At 31.9% G+C, this 25,158-nt stretch overlaps 1 protein-coding gene and 1 long non-coding RNA gene across 3 annotated transcripts; both read right to left on the minus strand.

Annotated features, from left to right (window-relative positions):
• Positions 1 to 3,891: 3,891 nt before the first annotated feature.
• LOC147404183 (putative indole-3-pyruvate monooxygenase YUCCA10) lies at positions 3,892 to 6,800 on the minus strand. The gene is made up of 4 exons (XM_086440039.1): positions 5,810 to 6,800; positions 4,812 to 5,045; positions 4,609 to 4,731; positions 3,892 to 4,494 (listed from the first exon to the last, which is right to left on the minus strand). The coding sequence occupies exons 1-4, from the start codon at positions 6,416 to 6,418 to the stop codon at positions 4,309 to 4,311; spliced, it is 1,152 nt and encodes a 383-aa protein (XP_086296165.1). The 5' UTR covers positions 6,419 to 6,800; the 3' UTR covers positions 3,892 to 4,308.
• Positions 6,801 to 14,570: 7,770 nt separating this feature from the next.
• Positions 14,571 to 17,844, minus strand: LOC147404184 (uncharacterized). 2 transcript variants are annotated; one of them, XR_015177714.1, is made up of 3 exons: positions 16,565 to 17,380; positions 15,825 to 16,054; positions 14,571 to 14,873 (listed from the first exon to the last, which is right to left on the minus strand). It is a non-coding gene; the product is annotated as an uncharacterized LOC147404184 (long non-coding RNA). The 2 variants fall into 2 exon arrangements; XR_015177713.1 differs by having other exon boundaries at positions 15,825 to 17,844.
• Between the last annotated feature and the right edge of the window lie 7,314 nt (positions 17,845 to 25,158).

Here is a 25,158-nt window from a genome sequence, read left to right on the forward strand (position 1 = left end):
TTCCATGTCCTTTATCAACATGTGCAAAGATTGGGATCTCTTGATGAATTGATGAAAAGTACAAAACGGATCGATTAATTTCCTTTTTTTATTAGAAACTATAAATTTTTATAAATGATTAACTATCTAAATCATTAGTGCAAAACATTTCTTTATTTACATGCAACTCATCCCTTTTCAGTAATATCATTTATTTATTAACACACAACACATTTCTTAATTTACATGCAATATTTTGATTGAAAAATATTGCAAATTTTTTCCTAGTAATTGACTATCTTTTTTCAAGATTTTATAATATTGTATAAATTAATTTATGATAATTTTTATTATTTTTTTGAGTTCTTTCTAAAATAAATAAATTTTAGTAATTACATATTTTGATTTTCTTGTTGAAAGTTTTTTACACAATTCCTTGGAAACTCACTGATAGTTCTAAGCTTTATAGTTATTTTTAAATCATTTTTCATATTTAAAAAAGGAGAGAAAAACACAAACTTTGAGAAAAATATGGATCACCATGGTGGTGGATACCTTTACCTCAAATATAGGTGTAGATGAGAAGGGCCTCTTGTAAATCTCCTTGAGAGAGGTCAATCCTCATGAGTTAAAAGGGAGCTTGTCATGCCCCAATTTTCAGGATCTGTGACTCAGCCCAAAACTATGGTCTAACATGTAATCCATGATTTAGGGGTGATTCAACATCAACCTACATACACTCGTCGGACATTAAAAATGCATTAAGCTTAAAGAGAAATGAAAAAAAAAGGTAGGGTGAACTACTCGAGTCCAATAGGTTTGTTCCCAAGCACTACATTACAATTGAAGGAATCATATAAAGCATAAAAAAAATAGTCATAGACTCATGTATTTCATCACATGTATTGATCATTAGAATATCACTCATGTAATCACTTTGTCATGCATCATGCATGCATTATGCAAACCAGCACATGTTATTCCAATTCGGGCAACACCAACCACGTCTCGTGCCAATTCGAGCAATACCATTCATGTCCCACATAAGGAGCCTTCCTCGAGGGCTTTAGGGCCTTCCCATCCAAGGATCCACGGTCCTAACTTGCTCATCAATGGACTCATATTAAAAGTTTTCATAGCCTTTTATTATACAACACATGAATTATGCTATGCTCTATGTAACAAATTCTCAATATTTTAAGTTCCATGTATTTAAGTTCATACCACTCAAGTAATCATATAATAACTTACTTCTAGATCATATTCTCACATAAAAAGAAGGCATACCAATATTCTAATAATATTTTTCTAATATGCAAATATGTGTATTTTTGAAAAGAAATTTAATACAAAAGAACACCTACCTTATGAAAGAAATTTTTTTGATTTTCACTTGAATCTCTTCTTCAATCCAATCCTTTTCTTACCTCTTCTTTAATCACAAAGAAGAATAAAATATTAGATTGTAAATAATACAAAAATAAGAAAATAATTAAAATGAAATAAAAAAGATGAATAAGAGGAAATCCTATTACTGATGAAGTCTCCAAAGCTCCCAATGTCTTCCACCTCTCTTTATCTTCTCTCCTTCATAACTTAAAAGAATAGAGAATCCTAGTAAAAAAATTTAGACTTTTAGGTGTTATTTGTTAAACTAAAAAAAAAAGTACTGAATAACATTAAGTGCTGAAAAAGTTGTTTGTATAGATGCAGAATCATGTTTGTTATATATTGCTGAAATTGGTAAATTATCTTTTTTACCTTTATAATCATATTATACATTGTTTGCATGTTTCAAATGCCTATTTCTTATTAAATACAATAAAATATATTATTTTTTTTTTATAAAATTAAAATACAATTCATTTATAAATAATAAATAATACTCAAATTTTCAATTTATAAATAATAATTTTTATTTCTTAAAGCTCACAAATTTCAAATTAAATACAATAATGTCATACAAGTCACCAAAATTTGAAATCAACATTGAAAGAACTTAATTTGGGGTGAATACTTTTCGATGGAAATGAAGGATGTGTAGTTATAAAAGCACCCTACGAATTAATAAGAGCAACCCATACCATAACCATATATATATATATATATATTTTGTCTTATATGGGTTAAAGTATTTGGAATGAACTAATTTTTGGTAAGGATGATCTATATAGTCTAGAGATCATACTCACCAAAAATTAGCCCATTCCAAAACTTCTAATCACCTCAAAACTAGTTTTCAAAAAAAACAAAAAAAACAAAATAATTTACGATTCTTGAACTTGTTTTGATGGGGTTAGAAGTTTCAAGATGGGCTGATTTTTTATAAGGATGATCTCCTCACCAAAAATCAACTCATTTCGAAACTTTTAACTCATATAAAACAAAATAATTTGGCCATGGTGTGGGTTTATTAATTTCTGGGGTGCTTATATACTTATCTATAAGATATAAAAGGTAATATTCTTTTAAGTATAAGGGTATACTTGTCCATGTCCAAAAAAATGAAGGGTATATTTGTCTGTGCTTAAAAAAGCAAAGTGCTTACTGTTTCAGCGCTTTTTTTCAACATCAAAATAGTGTTGAATTTTTTTCACTTATTTTCAACAATAAGCACTAAAAATATGGAGTAAACAAACACGTTATTTTGACAAAAGTGCTAAATTTTTTTTTTTTTTTCAGTAATAAATGCTGAAAAATAACGCAAACAAACACCACCTTTTTCTTTAAAAATACATTTTCTTTGATGACATTTCTTACATAACTTATTCTACAAGATAACACCTAAATCCTCAAACACATTAATATAATATGTTATATTATACCATATAAATTTTTTTTAATTTAAAATTTTCGTAAAATGGAGGGAAGACCTAACAAAGAGCATCCAACCATACCTTCCTTAGAAGGATGGAACATCCCTCGCATTACTCCATTTTGATTGACTATTTTACAAAAGAAGTTTCTTTTTCTTGCCTTCTTTAACCACCAACTAAATTAAAATTATTTATAACTTCAATTCTTTTTAAATATTGGACTTTACTCTATTGTTAACCTTAATCAAAGTCCATTACAAATAATCTAATAAGGTTCTTGGATTAAATCTCAAAAGAATAAGTCCAAACTAATTCTCTTTCTTTTTTCTTTTTTTAAATTGCTTGCATAAGCTAATTTCTATCATTCACACTTTACAATGGGTTTTAACGGTCATTTTCAATAAGTTAGTGCACCAATTGTAGTGAACTTGGAGGAATCTACATTACTTATCGATAACTTAAACATAACCCTCTAATTTTAGTGATATTTTAGATATCAACGTTATTTTGAAACAGCGACATACCATCTTACCCTCGAATCAAAGGCCTATACTTGCTACGTTGGGTGGTTTTGTCGTGAATTCCCACCCTTTGCTAAAAATTCATGATATAACAAAAGATATGATAGCTTATTACAATGTAATACAAAATTGAATGAAGAGGGCTTGGAAGTACGTCGGGCTATTATTTTATTTATTTATTTTGCCATACTTTACTTGGTGGTCCTATTTATTAGTTTGTAGAAAAAGATTATTCTGAGGTGCATGATTATTAATATTCTGCTTTCAAAGGGCTTGACCAAGCACAAGTTAAAATGTTCATGTATCGAGTTTGACTGATGTTAAAGTTCTTTGTTGCAATTTTTTTTTTGGTTGGATTTTCATTGTACTTTCAAGAAAGAGCCATCGTCAGTTGATCTAGTTAATGATATTTACTCCTAATGAACATTTAGTTTTATTGAGCTTGCTTTCTCCAGTTAGAACTAGTTCTATAGTACTCATTTAAGGGTAATTTATGTTTTAGATTAAAATGGAAAAAAATTCATTAGATAAATACAAAGAATAACAGTCATAATCAGTTATGAAAATACCTTCCAAGAAAAAATTAATCAATTATTGAATTCAATCCAAAAAGAATGGAAAAGATAAATACAAACAATTAGAAGGAGATCATCCTCACCAAAAATCAGCTCATTCCAAAACTTCTAACCCCATCAAAAATGGTTTACAAAAAATGGACGGTCCACGATTTTTCAACGTGTAAACATGGGGTTAAACATTTCGGAATGGGCTGATTTTTGGGGAGGATGATCTTCTAATCATAGAGATCATCCTCACCAAAAATCAGCCCATTCCAAAACTTCTAACCCATGTAGGACAAAAAAACGTTTGTTAAAGTGTGTGGTAAAACTTAGGGTGCTGAACATTTCCCCTGAACTAAATGAGCCTGGAAGAAGGAGAACCGGATGAATTGTTGAGGACATGTATATTCTCTTTTATGTATTTGTCGTGGCCTATTTTATCTTTCGTGATGACGTATAAGCCATGTTGATGTCTTTTGCTATGGCTTGGGCATCCATGGATATGCCCGCTAGTCCTCGTCTTGAGAATCCAGCACAATACACGTTGTTCTCCCCCTTCCAATGTTTGGGGAAACCACCCTTCGGCATTCCATCTTTATTTAGAATGAAACCGAAGTCCTGCATAGTAAACATTGAAACACGTAGATTAATTTCAAGCTTAAGTAGAACAAAATGCAGAAAAATTGTTAGTTAATCAATAGTTACTGAAGGCATATATATTGAACTAATTACCTTAAGCCATTTGTTGGTGGTGCTCCTGTAACCAGTGGCGAAGATAATGGCGTCGAAATGTTGCATCGTTCCATTCTCGAATGCCACATCATCCTCTCCAACTTTCGATATAGCCGGAAAAACCTGTTCATCACAATGTGATTAATTGAAACATGAATTTCAATGGTTCAATAATTCTATAAATATGGGTCATTAATTGATACCTTGATTTCTCCGGCCTTGATCTTGGACACAGTACCAACATCGATGACAGGAGATCTTCCTGTCGTGGCTTTTAGGTAAAATGGGCCGCCCTCGGGTCTTCTAAGCCCATACATGCTTAAATCACCGTAAATTAATTTTGCAAACCACATGATCAAATGGTCCACAAAACTAAATGAAAAATATTTAAGCATGAACATCCCCGCATGCACCATTTCTTTGTTGAGGACATGGACCTGCACATAGTGACCCACCCAAGAACAAGATTATTGTAGCTAATCATGTGGGGACTTTTATTGGGTCCAACAAAAAAGGATCAGATTCGAATTAGGTCACCCAATTTGAGAAATGTAATCGGATCAGGTTTGAGGTAGTAGCTTACTGGATCAGGTTCAAACTATTCGTATTCTCATTGGTCTCAAGATTTGGATCCAACCAAATATTATTCAGATTGGATCAAGATGGTCTGGAGCATATTCTGAAATATTTGGATCAGGCCCAGTTAGGGACCGATTCAAAAAGGATCAAGTTTAAATCCATTAAGATCGACATTAGATCTAGACAAGAGAGGGACCCATTAAGGATTCCACGTGGATTAAATACACGAGACTCGCAAGGTAACTGCAACCGTCCAAATTTGGACCCATCCTCCCAAAAATGCCGCATGGGACACTCTTTCTGTCAAACCATCAGTTTTTTTTTTACCAACTCTGATGGACCTAAAAATTGCCACGTGGTGTTACTTTTCTAAGTCTCCAACCACGTTTGGTCCACCATTAAAAATATAAATTTCCATCAGATCTGTACATATCTCCTAGAGATACCCTTCACTGGACATCCCTAGGGAACATTCGCCCATCCTAACATTTGGTTTGATGGAAATCCTGAAGAACTCCTTGCATGCCCCATGCACAAAAGTTATAAACCCACTTATATTACTTAAAATTAAATTTAAAACAAGTAACCAAGGTAAATGATATAAAGAACAGAAGAAACTCACTGGGTTCCGCACGACAATACCAGTCTTTGCTCCAAAATTACAGAGATCGTAAGCGATCTCCATCCCCGAGTTCCCACACCCAACCACCAAAACATCCTTACCTCTGTACACACTCCCTGATTTATATTCAATAGAATGTTTCTTCTCTCCTCTAAAACATTCTAATCCTTGAATATCAGGGATCACACCCTCGCCATTTTCCCCACTTGCAATAACAAGGAACTGTGAAATGTACATCTCTATATCATTTGATATCGTGTTCCTAGCTTCGACACACCATTTATTATTCTTGGGGTCATAAGTGGCTGATTGGACAGATCGACAGTACTTAGGGCTTATGTTAAATTTTGATACATACTCATCCATGTAATGGATAAAGCTTTGTTTACAAATGTATGTGGGTGTGGATAATGGGTATGGCATGTGAGGGAGACTGCAAAATTCTTTTGCAAGATGCAGTTTTAATCGGTCGTATGTTCGGTTCTTCCACATTGAGGCCGAACAGTTATCTTTTTCAAGGATAACATTGGGTATGGAGAGTAGGTTTAGGCATGCAGATGTTGCAAGGCCAGAGGGACCAGCTCCTACTATCACTACAATTTCTTCCATTTCACTCGTAAATTTCTCACAGATTCACTCTCTCGGCTACTTCACACGCTAACCAGTAGTGTTTCTATGATTTTCTGTGGGTTGCTCACTGTTGAATGTGAACTTAAATAGAGGAATAGGGGTGAAAACAACAAGAATAGTTCTACACTTGCCTGCAGATTAACAAGGTTGGTGGCACACTGGCACTATACTTGGCAATTTGGTACAGTAGCTCTGGCCCAGGTTACACCTATCTCTTTCTATCTCCATGTGTACAAGGAGTGGGACCAACCAACCAATCAATAGATCTAGGGACACAAAAATCTAAGAGATTATTTTCTTTTCATCCGATTGGCTGTGGTCGTTACCCTATGATCTATTTAATTCTTGATGGCGATGAATATTTTGTAATACATCGATAACGACAATTGATGATTATTTCGTTTTGGGAATCTTTAAGGTTCGCGATTGATGATTATAACGTGACTAACACAATCGATGTTTTAGGTCAATAAATTAATGACATATTGAAAGAAGAAATTGCTAGTTATAGAGTAGAAATCTAGTGATGCTATGATAGACTCTGGCCTACTGATCCGAAGTTACTCCTTTCTCCTTCTTGTTAGAACCAGTTTGGTACTTGCCAAGAATTCTCCGACGCCCAAATTAGAGTTGCAGAAGAACAATAAAAGTCAATAGAATTCTCTCTTTTCTCAATCTCCCCCTCAAAAAAAAAATCTCCTAGCTTTTGTTAATTCCTCAAGTTATAAATCCCTTCTTCAAATCAGGGTTTCCCCATCCCTCAGGATAAGATCACGAAGAATCTCCTAATTACAAATACCCTAAACAGAATTAAGATATCTGAGATTGAATCTACGATTCCAGGAAGATCTCCTCGGAGATCTCTAGACTTGATATGCATAATTCAAGATTACGCAAATACTTAGGCTAGGTCTGCCTTGCCAGATAGATTGGGTCTTTACTAATGCCACCCTGCCGTATCAACCAGGTTAGACGTCTCTATCTTGGTCTGTCTTGATGTTGGGTAGAGTTGGCAATATTGACTTACACATAATACCACTTAACCGACCTGGACACATGTACGGTTAGGATATTACACTATTATTATCCTCTACACTAGTAAACATGCGATCTATTGCATTCTTGACGGTGATGCATTTTTGCGTCAATCTTCCTAAGAGATTAATGGAAAATATGAGCGAGATGCATTGGCTTAGCAAAAAAAATAAAAATAAATAAATAAATCAAATGCACTCGTCTTCAACATCTAGCTAAAAACCTTTGATTTTTCTTCTTAAAACCAATTATCTACAACTTCTATCAATAAAAATTTTAAACCTCAACTTGAATCTTAAGATTCTATCTAATTCTGCCTTCAAATCTTAAGTCCACATAAGTTTTTGTGGAAGTATCTTGGGTAGAAAAATCAGACTTTTTAAATCAATGGTTAATGAATTATAGAAAATGATGGGCTGAAAATAAGGTTGAATAGATTGAAATTAATTTACCATAAAAGTTGAAGAACTTGAAGATGAATGTTTTTTAGTTGCAAATAATCTAGAATTTTAGGTAGAATAATCTAGAATTTTGCGTTAAAAAAAAAAACTAAATTTTTCTTCAAAGGGGTCTGTGTTAGCTTGAAAATAGAATTGAAGAAAAGATTGTGTAGATTAAAAAATTACACAACAAAGATTGAAGGGCTTGAAGATGATCGATTTTGAAAACAAAAATTAGGGATGTTGGCTTGAAGTTGAATGCAAGGGTATTTAAGTCTTTTTCTATTAATTTATTAAAAAGATTGAGGTCAAGGAGGCATGTCCAAAAGTAGGACACTTTTCTTGATTAAGGTATGTAATCTGTGTGCGTGTGTGAGTTAAAATTTAATAAAATACTTCTTTTGAGGGAAAGAAAGCAATTTCAACAAGGAATTAAACATGAGGTATCTCAAATACTCACTATATTAAGCATAGGGGATATCAAAATCAACCAAAACTAAAGTAGAGGATGAGGATAAAAAATTCAAAAGGGAAGGTAGCAACATGATGAAAGGGAACAAGCCATTAAAACTTAAGTCATATCTTAAATAATCAACAATATTTAAGTAGTGTTTTAAATCACCAAAATAAATTGGGGGAAGGGGGAGGGGGGGGTGGGTGGGTATGAAGAGTACTCCTAACATAGATCAAGCCAGAGAAGTCTTGCATGTTTCATGCAAGAAAGTTCCAGAACAATTTATTATTTAAAATGCAATTTTAAAATAAGTAATTAAAATTACTCAAAAAAATTAAGAGACTTACTGAGCTTTGTACGACAATGCATGTTCTTGCGCCAAAGTTATATGGATAGTAAGCCTTCTCCATGAAACCTTTTTTTGAAAAGTATGTTGGTATGGTGTCTGCCATAAGTGGTAGACAACAAGATTTTTTTGTGAAATAAATTTTTAGATCATCATAAGCTTGATTTCTCCACATCAAGGTCAAACAATCGTCTCTTCCTATGATATTTTTTGCGACTATGAGTAGGTTTAGGCATGTCGATATTGCAAGGCCAGAAGGACCACCTCTTACTATCCCTTCAAATTCTTCCATTTCACTTATAGAATTCTTGCTTACATTTTCATATTTCTTTCCTACTTCACTCCCTAAGCTTTGAGTTTATGATTTTCTATGAATTGCTCATTTTGTTCTGTGAGATTAAATAGAGAAGCAACAGTGAACATAACAAAGTTATTCACACACATGGCTCTAGTTCTGACAGGGTTGGTATAACAACTTTTGGCATTTTGATTGAGTTTGGATTGAATACACTTGAGGAAGAGGGTTGTAAATCTCTCCCACACCTAAAAGCATTCCACATAATTAAGAATTTAGATCAATTATAACTTAAAATATCTTTTTTTTAATGATTTTGTCGGATTCTTGATTACATGGCATGCATTGAAGTCTTGGAGTAGGGTTTTTGTGAGTTGTTCATTGTACTATGTGATATTAACTACAAGAGCAAGGGTGAAAATAACAAAGTTAATTATACACCTGGCTCTATATCTGACAAGATTGGTGGAATTAGGCTTGTAAATAAATTGTTGAAAATTCAAATTCATATTCGAAATTTCAGATTTCGAATTCGAATTTGAATGTATTTTTAAGGATTCGAATCGATTTCGGATACGAATTCGGATGTCGCAACATCCGATTCAAAGGCCTATGTATAATATTTGTATAAATATTTATGTATATGGATGACAGCTTTTTCCCTTACTATTTTTTATTTAAATTATTCTTCTTTCCTCAAACTCAAGACAACTCTGTCTTTCAAGAATGACTCTTACATGTCTTCACCCCTTAGCCTCATCTCCTCTAATGAACAGTGACAATGCTTTTTCGGTGATCAAGCAGTGGCGAATTCTCCGACATAGGTAAATCTCATACCGACACTTCCTCTTCTTCTTCTTCTCTCTTGCATCTCCAATCTCAATTCAAAAACCCTTGATTTTTCTCCAAAATCATATTTATCTTAAGGGTTTGCTTGATATAGATTGAAAATGAAGATGAGAATTTAAGATGAATGGGCTTGAGCAAAAGTAAAGTGATTTTGAAAAGAGTTGAAGATGAGAGATTTTGATACATTTGAAGGTGAAAATCTAGGGTTGAAGATGACTGATTTTATGTTTGATGAAAAATTAAGGGTTTTGCAGCCACATCTTCTGCAAGTTAATTTTTTTTTAAGTTAAAAATCATATTTTTTTTATCATTGAAATTTTAATAAGATATTCAATTTGTCAATTGGATTCTTATTCAAATGTTAATTCTCAATATCTATCGGATTTTGAATTTGACTACTGATGTTGTAATTTTTTTTCGGATTCGATTCGTATCTATTGACACCCCTAAGGTGGAGTGATTCAATTTACTTTTAAATTAATGGGTAATTATTAAAAAAATCTAATTTAAATATTATTTATCAAAAAAGTAATAATTTTTGTAAATTTATCTAAAGGAATCTATTGCACCTAAACCGTCGAAATTTTTTTTTATTTTTTTATTCAAAATTTTCAGAATTTAAAAGGTCAAATTTTTTTATTTCTTTTAATAAAAATTTCGGCACTTTAAGTGCCAATTTTTTTTAATAAAGATAATTTTTAAATAATTATTTATTATTTCAAAAGAAAACGTAATAATAGTTACAATTTAATTTATAATTAATTTTTTAAAAGAAAATTACGTCAATATCTTCAATTTTCTTATTTTTAGCAACATTAATATTTAAAAATATTTGTTAATATAATACTCATTAAAATTAATTTTTTAAAGAAAAATCACGTCAAAAGGGTGTTAATTGTTACTTTTAGAAACATTAATATTTTAATTTTTTTTAATATAATAATTTTTAATATCTAATATTAATAAAAGTTTCAAAGGAAAATCTCGTTCATATCTTCAATTTTCTTATTTTTAGCAACATTACTATTTAAAAATATTTGTTAATATTTAACTATTAAAAAATAAATTTTTAATTACTTTTTTATAAATAGAAAACGTAAAAAGGGTGTTAATTGTTACAATTTAAACAATTATTTATTATTTCAAAAGGAAAGTTATAATTGTTAAAATTTAATTTATAATTAATTTTTTAATAGAACATCACGTCCATATCTTCAATTTCTTTATTTTTAGCAACATTACTATTCAAAAATATTTGTTAATATTTAATTGTTAAAAATTTAATTTTTAATTACTTTTTTATAAATAGAAAATATAAAAAGGGTGTTAAAAATTAATTTTTTAATAATTTAATATTAACAAATATTTTTAAATAGTAATGTTGCTAAAAATAAGGAAATTGAAGATATGGACGTGATTTTCCTTTCAAAATTTTATTAAATATTATATTAGCAAATTTTTTTTAATATTAATGTTGTTAAAAGTAAGGAAAATGAAGATATGGACTTGATTTTCTTTTAAAAATTAAATTTTAACAATTTTTATATTAAAAACTATTTTTAAATGTTAATGTTGCTAAAAAAAGAAAATTGGAGATATTGACGTGATTTTTCTTTAAAAAATTAATTATAAATTAAATTTTAATAATAATTATGTTTTCTTTTAAAATAATAAATAATTATTTAAAAATTAACTTTAAAAAAAAGAATTGGCACTTAAAGTGTTGGAAATTTAATTTAAAAAAAATTCAACACTTAAAGTGCCGAAAATTTAGAATAAATAAATACATATATATATATTGGTGGTTTAGGTGCTGAAATTGGTTCCTTTCGATAAATTTACAAAAATTATTATTTTTTTATAAATAATATTTAAATTAAGTTTGTTTTTATAATTACCCCTTAAATTAATTAATTTTAGTAATTAAATATTCTAATTTTTGAACTTGAAATTTTTTACACATTCCTTGGAAAATCGCCAATATTTCTATAATTTATAGTAATTTTTAATATTTTTTAATATTTAATTAATTTCCTTGGTTAAGGAAGGAGAGAGAGCACAAGTATGAGACCTCAGTGGTGGATCTCTTTATATCAAATTTGAGTATAGATGAGAAGAGCCTTTGTAAAATCTCCTCGGGATAGGTACTTCCTTATGAGTTCAGAGGGAGAATACAAAGGCTCTCTATCATTCACACTTTACAACTATTTTTATGGTAACCCAAATGCACTAACTGTGGTGAACAGGTTGAACCAACTCTAGTACTCATTTAAGGGTACTTTCTGTTTTAGTACAAATGTTATTTTAATTAACAAGTGTGGTTAGAAGAAAAGAAAAGATTTTGTAATTTATAAATTAGATTATTTATTTCAAGGTTTAGTTTTTAAGTATTTTACTTTATTGGTCTATTTGGAAAATAAAAGTGTGGATGTTGTAATGTCAGGCTTACAGGCAAAGGTTGGCCATATCTTAAGCCATTTGTTGGTAGTGTTCCTGTAACCCCTGGCAAAGATAATGGCGTGGAAATGTTGCATCTTACCATTCTCGAAGGCCAAGTCATCCTCTTCAACACTTGATATAGCCCGAAAAACCTGTTCATCAAAATGGATTTCAATAATTCTATTAATTATGTGGGTCATACCTCCATCTCTCCGTCCTAGATCTTTGAAACAGTTCCGACAGAAACATATCCGTATATGTAAGGCTCTAAAAGGATTGGATTCGAACTGGGTCAGTGGTTATCAATGTGATAATCAATGTGGTAATCATGAAATATAGTAGGCTGTACTGTTGGATTGGGCCAAAGATCATTTTTAAGATTTGAAATCTTTAAAAATAAATCCATGGGAAAGGACGCGCAGACAAGAGAGAGAAACTTCTCCTTTGCTGATGTCATTCACGTCACATGTCAAACAACAATGTGAGCAAAAAAAAAAAAAAAAAAATCACTCAAATCCTTCCTACTATGTGTTGGATTATCGTATCAGTTGTCATGAGGGTGCATGAATCGGGGTGTGTGTGCAAGCGTGTGTGTGTGTGTGTGTGTGTGTGAGTGTGTGTGTGTGTGATATAAGAAATGATGAGGGATGGTAAAAGGAGATATGAGAGGTAAGGGGTGTTGAGCGTTTGTTTTTGAGAGGATAAATTGTCTATGGGCCAAATTAGTTAGGCTTGGATATTTTTAGACGAAACGGGTCAAATGTTCATTTTTGAGTTTTGTAAGGTCTTTGAGGTGAAATAAGCTTTTATCGAATGTCTTAAAAGCATTTTCTTGATTGGGCTAGTACAATTTTAATTGTTGGTTAAATAACTTTTAACATTTTGATTAAGTCCTGATCAAATAAACTTAGGAAAGAGGATTGTAAACCTCTCAAATCAAAAAATGTAGCATGTAAAAAATAATTTGGATCAATAACTGACTTAAAATCTCTCTTTTTATAATGTCTATGGATTCTTGATTATGTGCATGTATTGAGGTTTAGAAATAAGATTTTAACTCTCCTCATCCATCCATTGTATACAATTTGGACTCTTTGATATTATCTCTTGGGAATCTATCGTCCTTTCACCATGTCCTTTTTTCACACGTGCAAAGAGTGGGCCTGTTTGATCAATTGATCAAGAACTAGAAAATAGATCAATTGATTTCCTTTTTTGTTAGAAATTAAATAGTATATATATTATTACCTATCTTCGTCATGGGTGTAAACATCTCATTTTTATTTATTTGATTGTCCAACTCATCCCCTTTAAATAATATCATTTATTACCACATCTCCCATTTTACTTATTTACATGAAATGTTTTGGTTGAAAAATATTGCAAAGATTCTCCTAATCATTTATCACTTTTTCCAAGATTTTATGATAATTTTTTTAATACTTTCATAAAATTTAATAAAATAAATATAATAATAAAAATATTCAAATTTTAAGGCTTCAAATTTTGTACTTTTCTTGTTCATTAACTAATATTTAAGAGATTTTTTATCGTTTTATTATTTCTTTAAATTAATTCATTTTAGTTATTTTCGAGCTTGAAATTTTTTACACATTCCTTGGACATTCACCGTTATTTATATGATTTATAGTAAATTTTAATATGTTTTTTTAATCTTTAATTAATTTCCTTGGTTAAGGAAGGATAAGAGAAATGCAAGCTTTGAGAAGAACAAGTATCAGACCTTAGTAGTGGATTTCTTTATGTCAAATTTGGGTATAGACGATAAGTGCCTTTGTAAAATCTCCTTGAGAGAGTTACTTCCTTATGAGTTGACAGGGCGATGCCATAGGCTTTCCATCATTTTCACTTTACATTTATTTTATACACGGTCTTTTTAAAAAAATTAATGCGGGAAACAAGCAGCTCTAGTACTCTCATTTAAGGATAATTTTTCTTTTAGTACAAATGCTATATTAAGAGAATTGTTATTGTCACACTAACTTTTACTAATACCACATCAATTCCTAAGTAAATCATTAAAGAATTGCACATAATGGGTGTGGTATTAATAAAAGTAGGTGTGGCAATAGTAACTCTATTTTAATTAACATATGTGGTTAGAAAAAAAATAAAGATTTTATAATTTGTAAATCAACTTATTTATTTGCTCACACCAATGTAGGAAACAATGTCAATTTCAATATTACTCGATCACGACTCAAACAACTATGATTCTGAGCAGACCTCCACATCACATCAACACAGTGTTGTAGGAAGTCAATATAGTATTTTTCACTAAAATATTTTTCCATTGTATAATGTGCCAAAGAAAAATAAATAAATAAGGAATTATAGAAACCATCCAAAAAGAATGGAAAAAAAAATTACAACGAATAGTGATATTTTCTTTTATAGAGTATTTCCCATTACATTGGAGGTATTTAAGCATACTTGCTCTAATCACCGTACAGTAATTAAGGAAAAAGCGTGATGAGATGGTCCACTACATTACATTGGAGGTATTTAAGCAAGACCATTCCCATATTCACCATTTCCTTGTTGAGCACGTGGACCTGCACATGATGACGCAAGAATAAGATTATTTGATAACGTATATATGTTATTGGATCAAGGTCATCTGGAGCGGATTGAATAAGTTTTGGAATAAACCAGGTTTGTGACCAATACCTTACTTGATCAGGATTTATTAATCCATTCAGATTCTATCGGTCTCACCATTTGGATCCTACCTATCATTGGATTGGGTCAATGTCAGATCTGGACATATTTGATCCAGATATTGGATCGGGTATCCGAATTGATCTAAATTATCGGATCGGATCGGATCTTTATTGAATCAAGTCCTGATCTAATATGAGTGTGTGACATACTTTATAGTTTCCACACAAGAGAGGGACCCATTAAGGATGCCACGTGGATCAAATACGCCAAACTGCAACGATAACCGTCACTGTCCTAATTTGGACCCATCCACCCAAAAGTGACACACAGGACACTTTTTTCAATCCAAAAAAAAATTTCCCATCAAACCATCAGCTCTTCACCGACACTTGATGGACCAAATTTTTGCCACGTGGTGTCGACGTGTCCAACTACGTTTGATGATGTCCACCATGAAAAAAAAAAAAAAACTCAATTTTCCACGAGATCTGTACAGTTCTCCTAGATATCCACCCTATGGACATCCCAAGGGAACATCCTCACAATCCTATCCCAACCTGTTTCATTCATGGAAAAGCTCAAACAGCCTATTAGGTGTAGGATTTTCGTACCAGTTGTGGGTGTGCATGAAGCTCTCTTTTTGTGTGTGTGTGTGTGTGCGCGTGTAATAAGAAATCTCTGACTGTGTAGGGTTCTTCTCTACTGTGCCTAGTTCAGAATCTAATATATAGAGGTCAAGAACTCCTTGAATGCTCCATGCACACAAGTGATAGATCCAATTATAACTTAAAATTCAATTTAAAACAAGTATCTAGGATATTAAAATACAGAAGAAAACTCACAGGATTCCGTACGAAGATACCAGTCTTCACTCCAAAATTACAGAGACGTAAGCAATCTCCATCCCTGAGTTCCCACACCCTACCACCAAAACATCCTTCCCTCTGTACACACTCCCTGATTTATACTCAATAGAATGTTTCTTCTCTCCTGTAAAACATTCTAATCCTTGTATATCAGGGATGAAACCCTAACCATTTTCTCCACTAGCAATAACTAGGAAGTAGGAACTCTGCCATGTATAACTTGATATCGTTAGAAGAGCTTGAAGATGATTGGTTTTAGGAAGAAAAATTAGGATTTTTGTTACAGTGGGTTGAAAATAGAGGGGTATTTAGTGTTTTGTCAGTCTAAAAATCTCAAATACTCACTAAATCATAGGGAATATCTAAATCAACCAAAAAATAGGAGGGTGATGGTAAAAAATTTAAAAGGGAAGGTAACAACTAAATGAAAGGGAGCAAGCCATCAAAATCTAGGATGTATCTTAAATAATCATAAAAATTTAGGGAGTATTTAAAATCATAATAAAAAATAAAAAATAAAAAAACTTAGGATGGGGTTGGGGGAGGAGGCCGGGGAAACTACCCTCCCTGGCCCTTGCCTATGGAGAATCTCCTAGCAAGGATCAAGAGGAATCTTGCATGTGTCATGCAAGGAAGTTCTAATAGACCCATTTATTACTTAAAATGTAAATTTAAAATAAGTAACTAAAATCACTCAAACTAATTAAGAAACTCACCGAGCTCCATAAAACAATGCATGCTCTTGCACCAAAGGTACAAAGATAGTAAACTATCTCTATGAAACTTTGTTTAGAAATATATATTGGTGAGGAGGAAGGGTATGACATAAAGGGAAGACAACAAGATTTCTTTGTGAAATGAAGTTTTAATTCATCATAAGCTCAGTTTCTCCACATCAAGACTAAACAATCAACTCTTTCAAGGGTATTGTTAGGGGACAAGGAATAGGTTTAGGCATATCGATGTTGCAAGGCGAGAGAAACTACCATCTACAATCACTATAACTTCTTCTATTTCACATGCACAATTCTTGCTTAGACTGTCATATTTCTTTCTTACTTGCCCCTGTAAGCTCTATTTCAATGATTTTCTGTGAGTTGCTTCTGTGAGATTAAATAAAGGAGAAAGAGTGAAGATAACAAAATTAGTTACATACGTGGCTCTAGTTTTGACAGAGTTGGTGGAACGATTTTTGGTATTTCAATAAAGTCCGTATTGAATACACTCAGAGGAGATGGTTGTAAACCACTCTCACACCTATAAACATGCCACATGATCAAGAATTTTGATCAATGGCAATCATAAATATCACCTTTTATAAATTTCTCAAATTCTTAATTACGTGGCATACATTGAAGTTTGGGAGTAGAGTTTCTATGAGTTGCTTACTGTGTTAGGTAAGATTAAGAAAGGGTGAAAGCTACAAAGGCAGTTATACACATGGCTCTCTTTCAGACAAAGTCGGTGGAATAAATTTTGGCATTTTCATTGAGTTTAGATAGAATACACTCAGAGGAGAGGGTTGTATGGGGCTGTCAACGGATAGGTATCCTATTGGATAGGGCTATATCCGAATTCGAAACCAAAAAAAAATATTGATATCCGAATTTGAATTCGAAAAATATATCGAATATCTGATAATATCCGATTTGATAAAAAACTCTAACAAAATTAGTTTTGATCTATACCATCATCTTCAATCCAAAAAAATCAAATCGATTTTCTTTTTTTTTTTTAACTTCAAAAGTTATAATCTTCAACGTATTTCAGTCTTAAAATTAAATAAGGTTTGATTTTTGAAAAAAAGTATGAAAAATTTCAATAAAACGTAGGATTTTACTGAGAGGGAGAAAGAGAAGTAGAACCTACCTTGATATTTAAATCATAATTAAACCCTCAAAGTTTGAATAACTTAGAAGAAAATTTGGAGTCTTCACATTTGACTTTGGTAAATAATAGTGTCATAATTTGGGAATGAATCGGCCTTTACTTCATTTATAATTTCTAATTAGTTCAAATTATATATTAAGTCTATGTTCCTTATTATTCTGTAAAATAAACTTTAAAATGTATAACTTTCATTTTTTTTCCGATGAAAATCAATTATTTTCCTACGTTGGCAATGGACAACCCCTAAACGAGCTCAATCTCAAATAATGAAATTAGAAATATTAATTAAATTGGAATAAAAACTCTTTGAAAAAAAATCAATATTTGGAATCTAAGAACCTACCCTATATGGTTGGAAAGATCTTTACGATGGCTATAACTTTTCTGTTTTAGTGAAGAATTGAATCATTACAAAAGACCTTCAAAATTTTAGAATAACATCGGTGTGTACTTATGAAAACATAAATACGTCGTTCTATCCTATTTTTTTTTTTTAAATTATTAAAAGCTTACGAAAATAGAATAAGGTCTCATTTTTTTGTGATAATAAACAACTCTCATTGCTTTTTACAACAAATATAATACATCCTTCTCGGTATATAATTATTTTTAGAATCATGGATTTGAAGTCAAAAAATTATGTACAAAATTTTGCAATTATGTGAACAAATGTCTAGAACAATATTATTTCTGTCAACTAAAATATTTGGGACAGTGACTCCTAAGATCTAGTTTTGAAAATATGTATCAAAAAGTTCATTTTGAAAAAATATGAACTCTTTAGCACTCTTTTTTATCAAATATTAGTCTAAAAGGAATTTTTAAAACAAAAAATGTTGTTATTGCCCTTTCAACGAATTTTGGGGGTTTAAAGAAACATGTTTATTTGAGAATATTTGAGGAAGATTCTAATACTTTGTAAATCTTATTATTTTACTTTAATATATCATAATAAATCACTAAACATGATTTATTACTCGAAAATCCATCATTTATAATATAAGAACTTCAACAATAATAATAAAAATAAAAACCTAACAACATATTCAAATCTCATGGATCAATATTTTCCGAAGTTAAATCTTACATAAGAGCCTTAGTGGTATAAAGTAAAAGAAAAATAAAATATCAGATTCTCATCAATCTTCACTCCAAATCATCTATGTTGTCGGGATCATCGTCAAATTTGAAATGGAAATTGATAATGTCGGTAAGCCAAAGCTTGTAATAAAAACAATTCTACAATAACAATTCTTTTTACACATACAAAATTCATTTTATACATACAAATTAAAGATAAAAAAAAAAATAATAACATAAGCATTTTTAATATATTTAAATGCATGCAATGGTTGCTAAATTTCGCACCGGCTCAGCTATGACCATCATCATTGATTTTCATTAAAACTCGGTGGGACTCTTTGTCCCACTCGGAGACCTTCCCCGAGGACTTTTGGGTCTTAAGTCTTAGCCCCAAGGACCTACGCCATACTTATTCATTTCATAACATTTTTATCACCATGCTCTAAATAATTTTATTTTGTACATTCATCTCATCAATTCATCTCAAAGCCATCATGCAATTACAATCATGTGAATCATAATTCATTCCATCTCATAGATAAGAAAAATAAATATGTAATATTTATTTATCTTTTATTTGTAAATATCAAAATAATTGTTTGCAGACTTACCTTTAAAGTTTAATTAAATATCTTGAGGAAATCCAAAATCTCCATTCTTCAATCTGTGTCACCTATTATGTTCTTTCCAATATTCAAGGTAACCTTACTACCTATAATAAAATAAAGAGAAAAAAAGAGTTTAAGGGAGATAAGATAGTAAGAGAAGATGGAGAATGAGGAGAAAAGGAAGAAGAAGAAAAGAAAAGAAAAGGAAAAAAAAAGACAAACTAATAAAAAATGATGACGCCATGATCCACCCTTCCTTCTCAAGACCATCCCAAATTTTCTTTCTCAAAAGTATCCAAACATAATAATTAATTTTGAATTTAAATTTTCTTCCTTGTTGAGCACGTGGACCTGCACATAGTGACCCAAGAACATACATTGATTGGATCAAGGTCATCTGGAGCGGATTGAAAAAGGTTTGGAATAAACCAGGTTTGTGACCAATACCGATTCGGATTCCTATCAGTCTCAACATTTGGATCCCACTTATTATTGGATTGGGTCAATGTCAGATCTAGACATAATATTTGATCCAGATATTGGATCGGGTCTCCCATTTGATCTGAATAATCGGATCTTTATTGAATCAAGTCCTGATCAAATATGATGATATCATATTTAATGTCTAATTCAATTCATCAACGGCCCTGAGTGTTTGAAATACTTCAAAGTTTCCATTAAGGCGCCACGTGGATCTAATTTTACAAGACTAGAAAGATAACTGTAACTGTTCTAATTTGGACCCATCCACACAAAAAGTGACATGGGTCACTCTTTCTATCAAACCATCGGCTCTTCACCGACTCTTGATAAGCCAGGAAATTGCCGCGTGGTGTCGGGCATAACTACATGGTAACGTTGGACTTTGTCATCTCCAACCACGTTTGATGTCCACCATAAAAAAAATAAAAAAAAAACCCAATTTTCCGAGACCTGTTCATATCTACTAGAGATCGAATGAAGTCCACATCCCAACGGAACATCCTTCCATCCCAACCTGTTTGTTTGATGGAAATCCTTAAACATCGTTTGAGGCTAGTCTTTTCCAATATAGTCCATTAGGTCTCTATCTCAGTTTCAGGAATGGTTTAAATTAAACTATCTCAAAAAAAAAAAAAAAAAACCACTCAATTGCATGCGCCACGCACACAAGTTACAGACCCAATTATAACTTAAAAATTCAATTTTAAACAAGTAAAAAAGTATTAGAGCACACAAGAAACTCACTGGGTTCCGCACAACAATAGCTGTTCTTGCTCCGAAATTACAGAGATTGTAAGCGACCTCCAGCCCCGAGTTCCCACACCCAACCGCACATAACGAAGTGAACAACCCACAGAAAATCATAGAAACAAAGGTTAGATAGTGAAGTAGCAGAGAGAGAGAGAGAGAGAGTTTGTGAGAAATTTGCAAGTGAAATAATGGAAGAAGTTGTAGTGATAGTAGGAGCTGGTCCCTCTGGCCTTGCAACATCTGCATGCCTAAACCTACTCTTCATTCCCAATGCTATCCTTGGAAAGGAAAATTATTCGGCCTCGATGTGGAAGAACCGAACATACGACCGATTAAAACTGCATATTGCAAAAGAATTTTGCAGTCTCCCGCACATAACATCTCATCTTTCCCTCTGTACTCACTACCTGACTTTATACTCAATTGAATGTTTTTTTCTCTCCTCTAAAACATTATAATCCATGTATATCAGGGATGATACACTCACTATTTTCCCCACTAGCAATAACTAGGAATGGTGCCATGTACATCTCGATATCGTTAGATATCGTGTTCCTAGCTTCGATCAACCATTTCTCATCCATGGGGTCATAAGTCGCCGATTGCACTAATCGACAGTACATAGGGTTTATTTTAAATTTCCATACGTACTCATTCATGTAATGGATGAAGCTTTGTTTGCACATATATTTGGGCGTAGATGATGGGTATGGCATATGAGGGAGACTGCAAAATTCTTTTGCAATATGCAGTTTTAATCGATCATATGTTTGGCTCTTCCACATCGAGGCTGAATAATTTTCCTTTTCAAGGATAACATTGGGAATGGAGAGTGGGTTTAGGCATGCAGATGTTGCAAGGCCAGAGGGACCAACTCCTACTATCACTACAACTTCTTCCATCATTTCACTTGCAAATTTCTCACAAACTCTCTCTCTCTCTCTCTAACCCTTGTTTCTATGATTTTCTGTGGGTTGTTCACTTCGTTATGCGCGATTAAATAGAAGATTAGGTGAGAAAACAACAAAATAGTTCTACACTTGGCTTTTCCAAGGTTGGTGGCACTATATTTGTCAATTTGATATCATAGCTTGGGTATCTAGAATACACCTATCTCTTGATTATCTCCATGTGTACAAGTAGTGGGAGCAGCTGATCAATCAATCAATCAAGGCACACAAAATCCAAGAAATTTTTCTTACCGTCCGATGGGGTGCGGTCGTTACCATTCAATCTGTTTAATTCTCGATGGCGATGATTATTTTGTCTAACGTTGATAACGCCAATTTATGCTAAGCTAGTATATGATGAACTGTCTCATTTCTTGTCAGGAATCTTTAACGCTCGGGATCAATGATTATAACATGATTAACACAATCCATGTTTTAGGTCAATAAATGATGGAAGTGGAAATTGCTAGTAAACATGCGATATATTGAATTCTTGACAGTGATGCATTTTTGGGTCAAGCACTATGATATGGGTAGCTGGAGGAGAGGATAGCAAGGAGCGAGTGCAGCCAAGGGGGCAAACTATAGTCAATTGATAATGTCAATAACTATTAATTTCACCACATTTTTTTAGTAAAAAAATAATAAAAGAAGAGAAAATATAGTATATATATAAATAGACGCCTTAATGGGGAATTAAAGATTTGTATGATTTAATAAAATATAATGGTGAACTCCATTATTATAATTTTGTGAGATATAAAAATTGAGATAACTGAATGGATTTTACACAACTTTAAGAAAACCCATTGCCTTTCCTCTTCTAACACTTTCTAACTAAATCCTTCAACTTTATTGTCTTTGAGAAAACCTAAAGGAATTGAGGTAAGGGAGGAAATAATAGTTTGAAAAGAGGGGGGTATCTTTAAGAGATATTTATGAAAATGTGACCAAGTTTTGACAAATTTACGATTGTGAAGATTTTAAAGTGACAATTTTGTAAGTTTAAAATGACAATCTCACAAGTATCAAGTGACTATCTCATAGATTTTGCTACTTTTAGCGAGATAGTTGCAATACAAACTAGCAAGATTAATTGTCACTTTGGGGGAAAAAACCAGCAAGTTTGTCACTTTAAACCTGAGATCACATCACTTGAAAAACCTGCAATTTTGCATGTTCATGTTTTGGGAATTAAAATGAACAGTAAGCCAAAATCGTAGTTTCGTCAAATTCAACTCACAAAATGGCAATTTACCCTATGTTCGATGTTGATTGATCATAATTTGAACGGGTATATATGTATAAAAAAAATTTGAAAAAATTTGAGGGGCATAATTTTCCCCTTAACTCTCCATCTGTACAAGCAAGAGACAAGAATTTTCGAGGCTTTGTTTGGTGTGATTGTCAAAAAATTGGCTCACATAATTAATCAAGTTGCAGGACATAGTTGTCATTACATATCAAAGGAAAGTTCACATTCAATAAAAGAAATAATTTAAATTTATTAATGCAATATAAGGAAGTGTTTTGTCCAGTCATGAGTAATTTTCTAGCTAATGTGGTCTTAGACACGGGATGATTCTTTATCGTCCTAATGGATGTTTCATGTCTAGCTACTTGAAGAAAATATCACCAGCACTGGTGATATTCATGATGTTCTTTTCAGCTTGGAGTTCTCTTTGTTTCCCATCTAATTTTTGTAGATGATATTATCCTAGAACTTACTTAGTGCATATGAGGGGCAGCCCCGAGGATTAGACGGATGCTCTATGAGGCTTAGATACCTTGGTTCTGCAAAAATATAAAACAAATAAAAAGAAGAATCGCGATAATCTGACTACCCCACGTGGCACACTCAATTGACTCTCTTGATGTGACAAGTTCGGGAATCATATATCCATACGCCTCAGGATACAAAACTGCACTTCCCCAGATAAAAGTGTATCCCAAGAGAACCATGTATCCCGAGGCATATAGACCTACTGTTCCAAACTTGTCTCATCAGGAGAGTCAATTGAGTGTGCCACGTGGGGTAGTCAGATTATCACAACTCTAAAATAAATAGTATCTTAATGAGTTATCATTCAATGAGGGTGTCCTACACATCAGTTATATTTTGGGTCTTCACAATTATTTTCCTTTCTATTGGATAGACAGAATGTTGCACCAATTAGCAAGGTGGAATCTCAGCTTTTATCCTTCACAAGTAGGCCATGAGTTCATTAAGCTCACTAAATCTAGAGAGCTGCTATTGTCACCCTAACGTTTACTTATTACACCCAATTGAAAATAAAGAAAATGAGTAAATAGTTGAGAATAAGTAAAATTTGGGGTGCCAATAGAATCTCTCTCTCTCTCTCTTTCTTCTTCTTTTCACTAGATTTCTATTTTTCTTTGTTTAGGATTTTATATTAGGCTAATCATAATTGTAAACAACTCATGAAATTGTTTTAACAAGTGTTATAATGTTTTGTAATGCCGAGACTATTATTTGAGTCAAAACTTGGTAATCTTTTATGAGTGTGTTTTATTCTTTAACTGGGGTGTGATAAATAATTTAATAAATTGGGGTGTAATAAATAAAAGTAAAGTTGCCAATAGTAGCTCTCTATATCTATTCTTAGTAGGTCTTTTGAAGTTCTTTCCTCTTGTATTCCAAATGATGCCATTAAGAAGAATGAGTCTATAATATTTGCTCAGTTTTTATGGAGAAGTTCTATTGAAGAGGGAGGGCTTTGCATCAGAAAGATAGGAGTCTGGAATATGGCTGATTTAATGAAGTTTGTATGTGACGTAGTGGTTAATGATTCACTGTGGAGTTGCTGGGTCAAAGCTAGATAAGTTTGTAGGAGATTTCTAATATTGTAATTGCAATTTAGTAATTTCTGGTTTGGACTTTAAAATAAGTTGAACATGAACCACAAGAAACATGGATACCCATTGGTTTCGGTTCTTTGTAAGTATCGAATGGAAAAAAAAATATTTTAGATATTTATAAAAGTTTTTTCCTTTTAAAAAAATTAACATATTATGTACAAAGTATCAATTTAATCTTAATTTGTTTCATTAGGAATAAGAGTTAATGATTTTTTTTTTCAAAAATTAAAAATCATTTTCTTTACAAGTACTAAAGTTTTAGAAGAGATGATCCATTTTAAACTCCAATGTATGGTTTATATATACTATGTGAAAAAATGAGTAAATTCAACGTTGATGGATCTTGACATCAAATTTACCCCTTCATGTGATGATATAAAAAAATTGAAGAACTTATTATATTACATATTAATTTTAAAATGTAGTTAAACTTTCAATCATGAAATGATTAAATAAATTGGTTTCATGTTCCAGTTGGCACCCTTCAAACAAAACCTAAAATTATGGTTCTTATCGGTTTGACTCCATTTTAGACTTAAGTTTAATCAATTCCAATAAAAAGGGAATCAGAACTGAGGTTTCTACATTGCAATCAAGATCATCAACTAATCCACCTATCATATATGGGTCAGGTTCAAGGGTCATATGAGAAAACATATGTAAAAA

This window comes from Akebia trifoliata, chromosome 4, assembly GCF_017979445.1.
Source record: "Akebia trifoliata isolate Shusen 1 chromosome 4, ASM1797944v1, whole genome shotgun sequence".
Classification (NCBI taxonomy): domain Eukaryota; kingdom Viridiplantae; phylum Streptophyta; class Magnoliopsida; order Ranunculales; family Lardizabalaceae; genus Akebia; species Akebia trifoliata.

Coding starts and splice junctions, on each gene's coding strand:
- LOC147404183 (XM_086440039.1), bottom strand. CDS start 6,418: ATGGAAGAAATTGTAGTGATAGTAGGAGCTGGTCCCTCTGGCCTTGCA. Junction 5,046..5,809: donor GTATTGTCGTGCGGAACCCA/GTGAGTTTCTTC, acceptor CACTATGTGCAG/GTCCATGTCCTCAACAAAGA. Junction 4,495..4,608: donor CCACCAACAAATGGCTTAAG/GTAATTAGTTCA, acceptor TTTACTATGCAG/GACTTCGGTTTCATTCTAAA.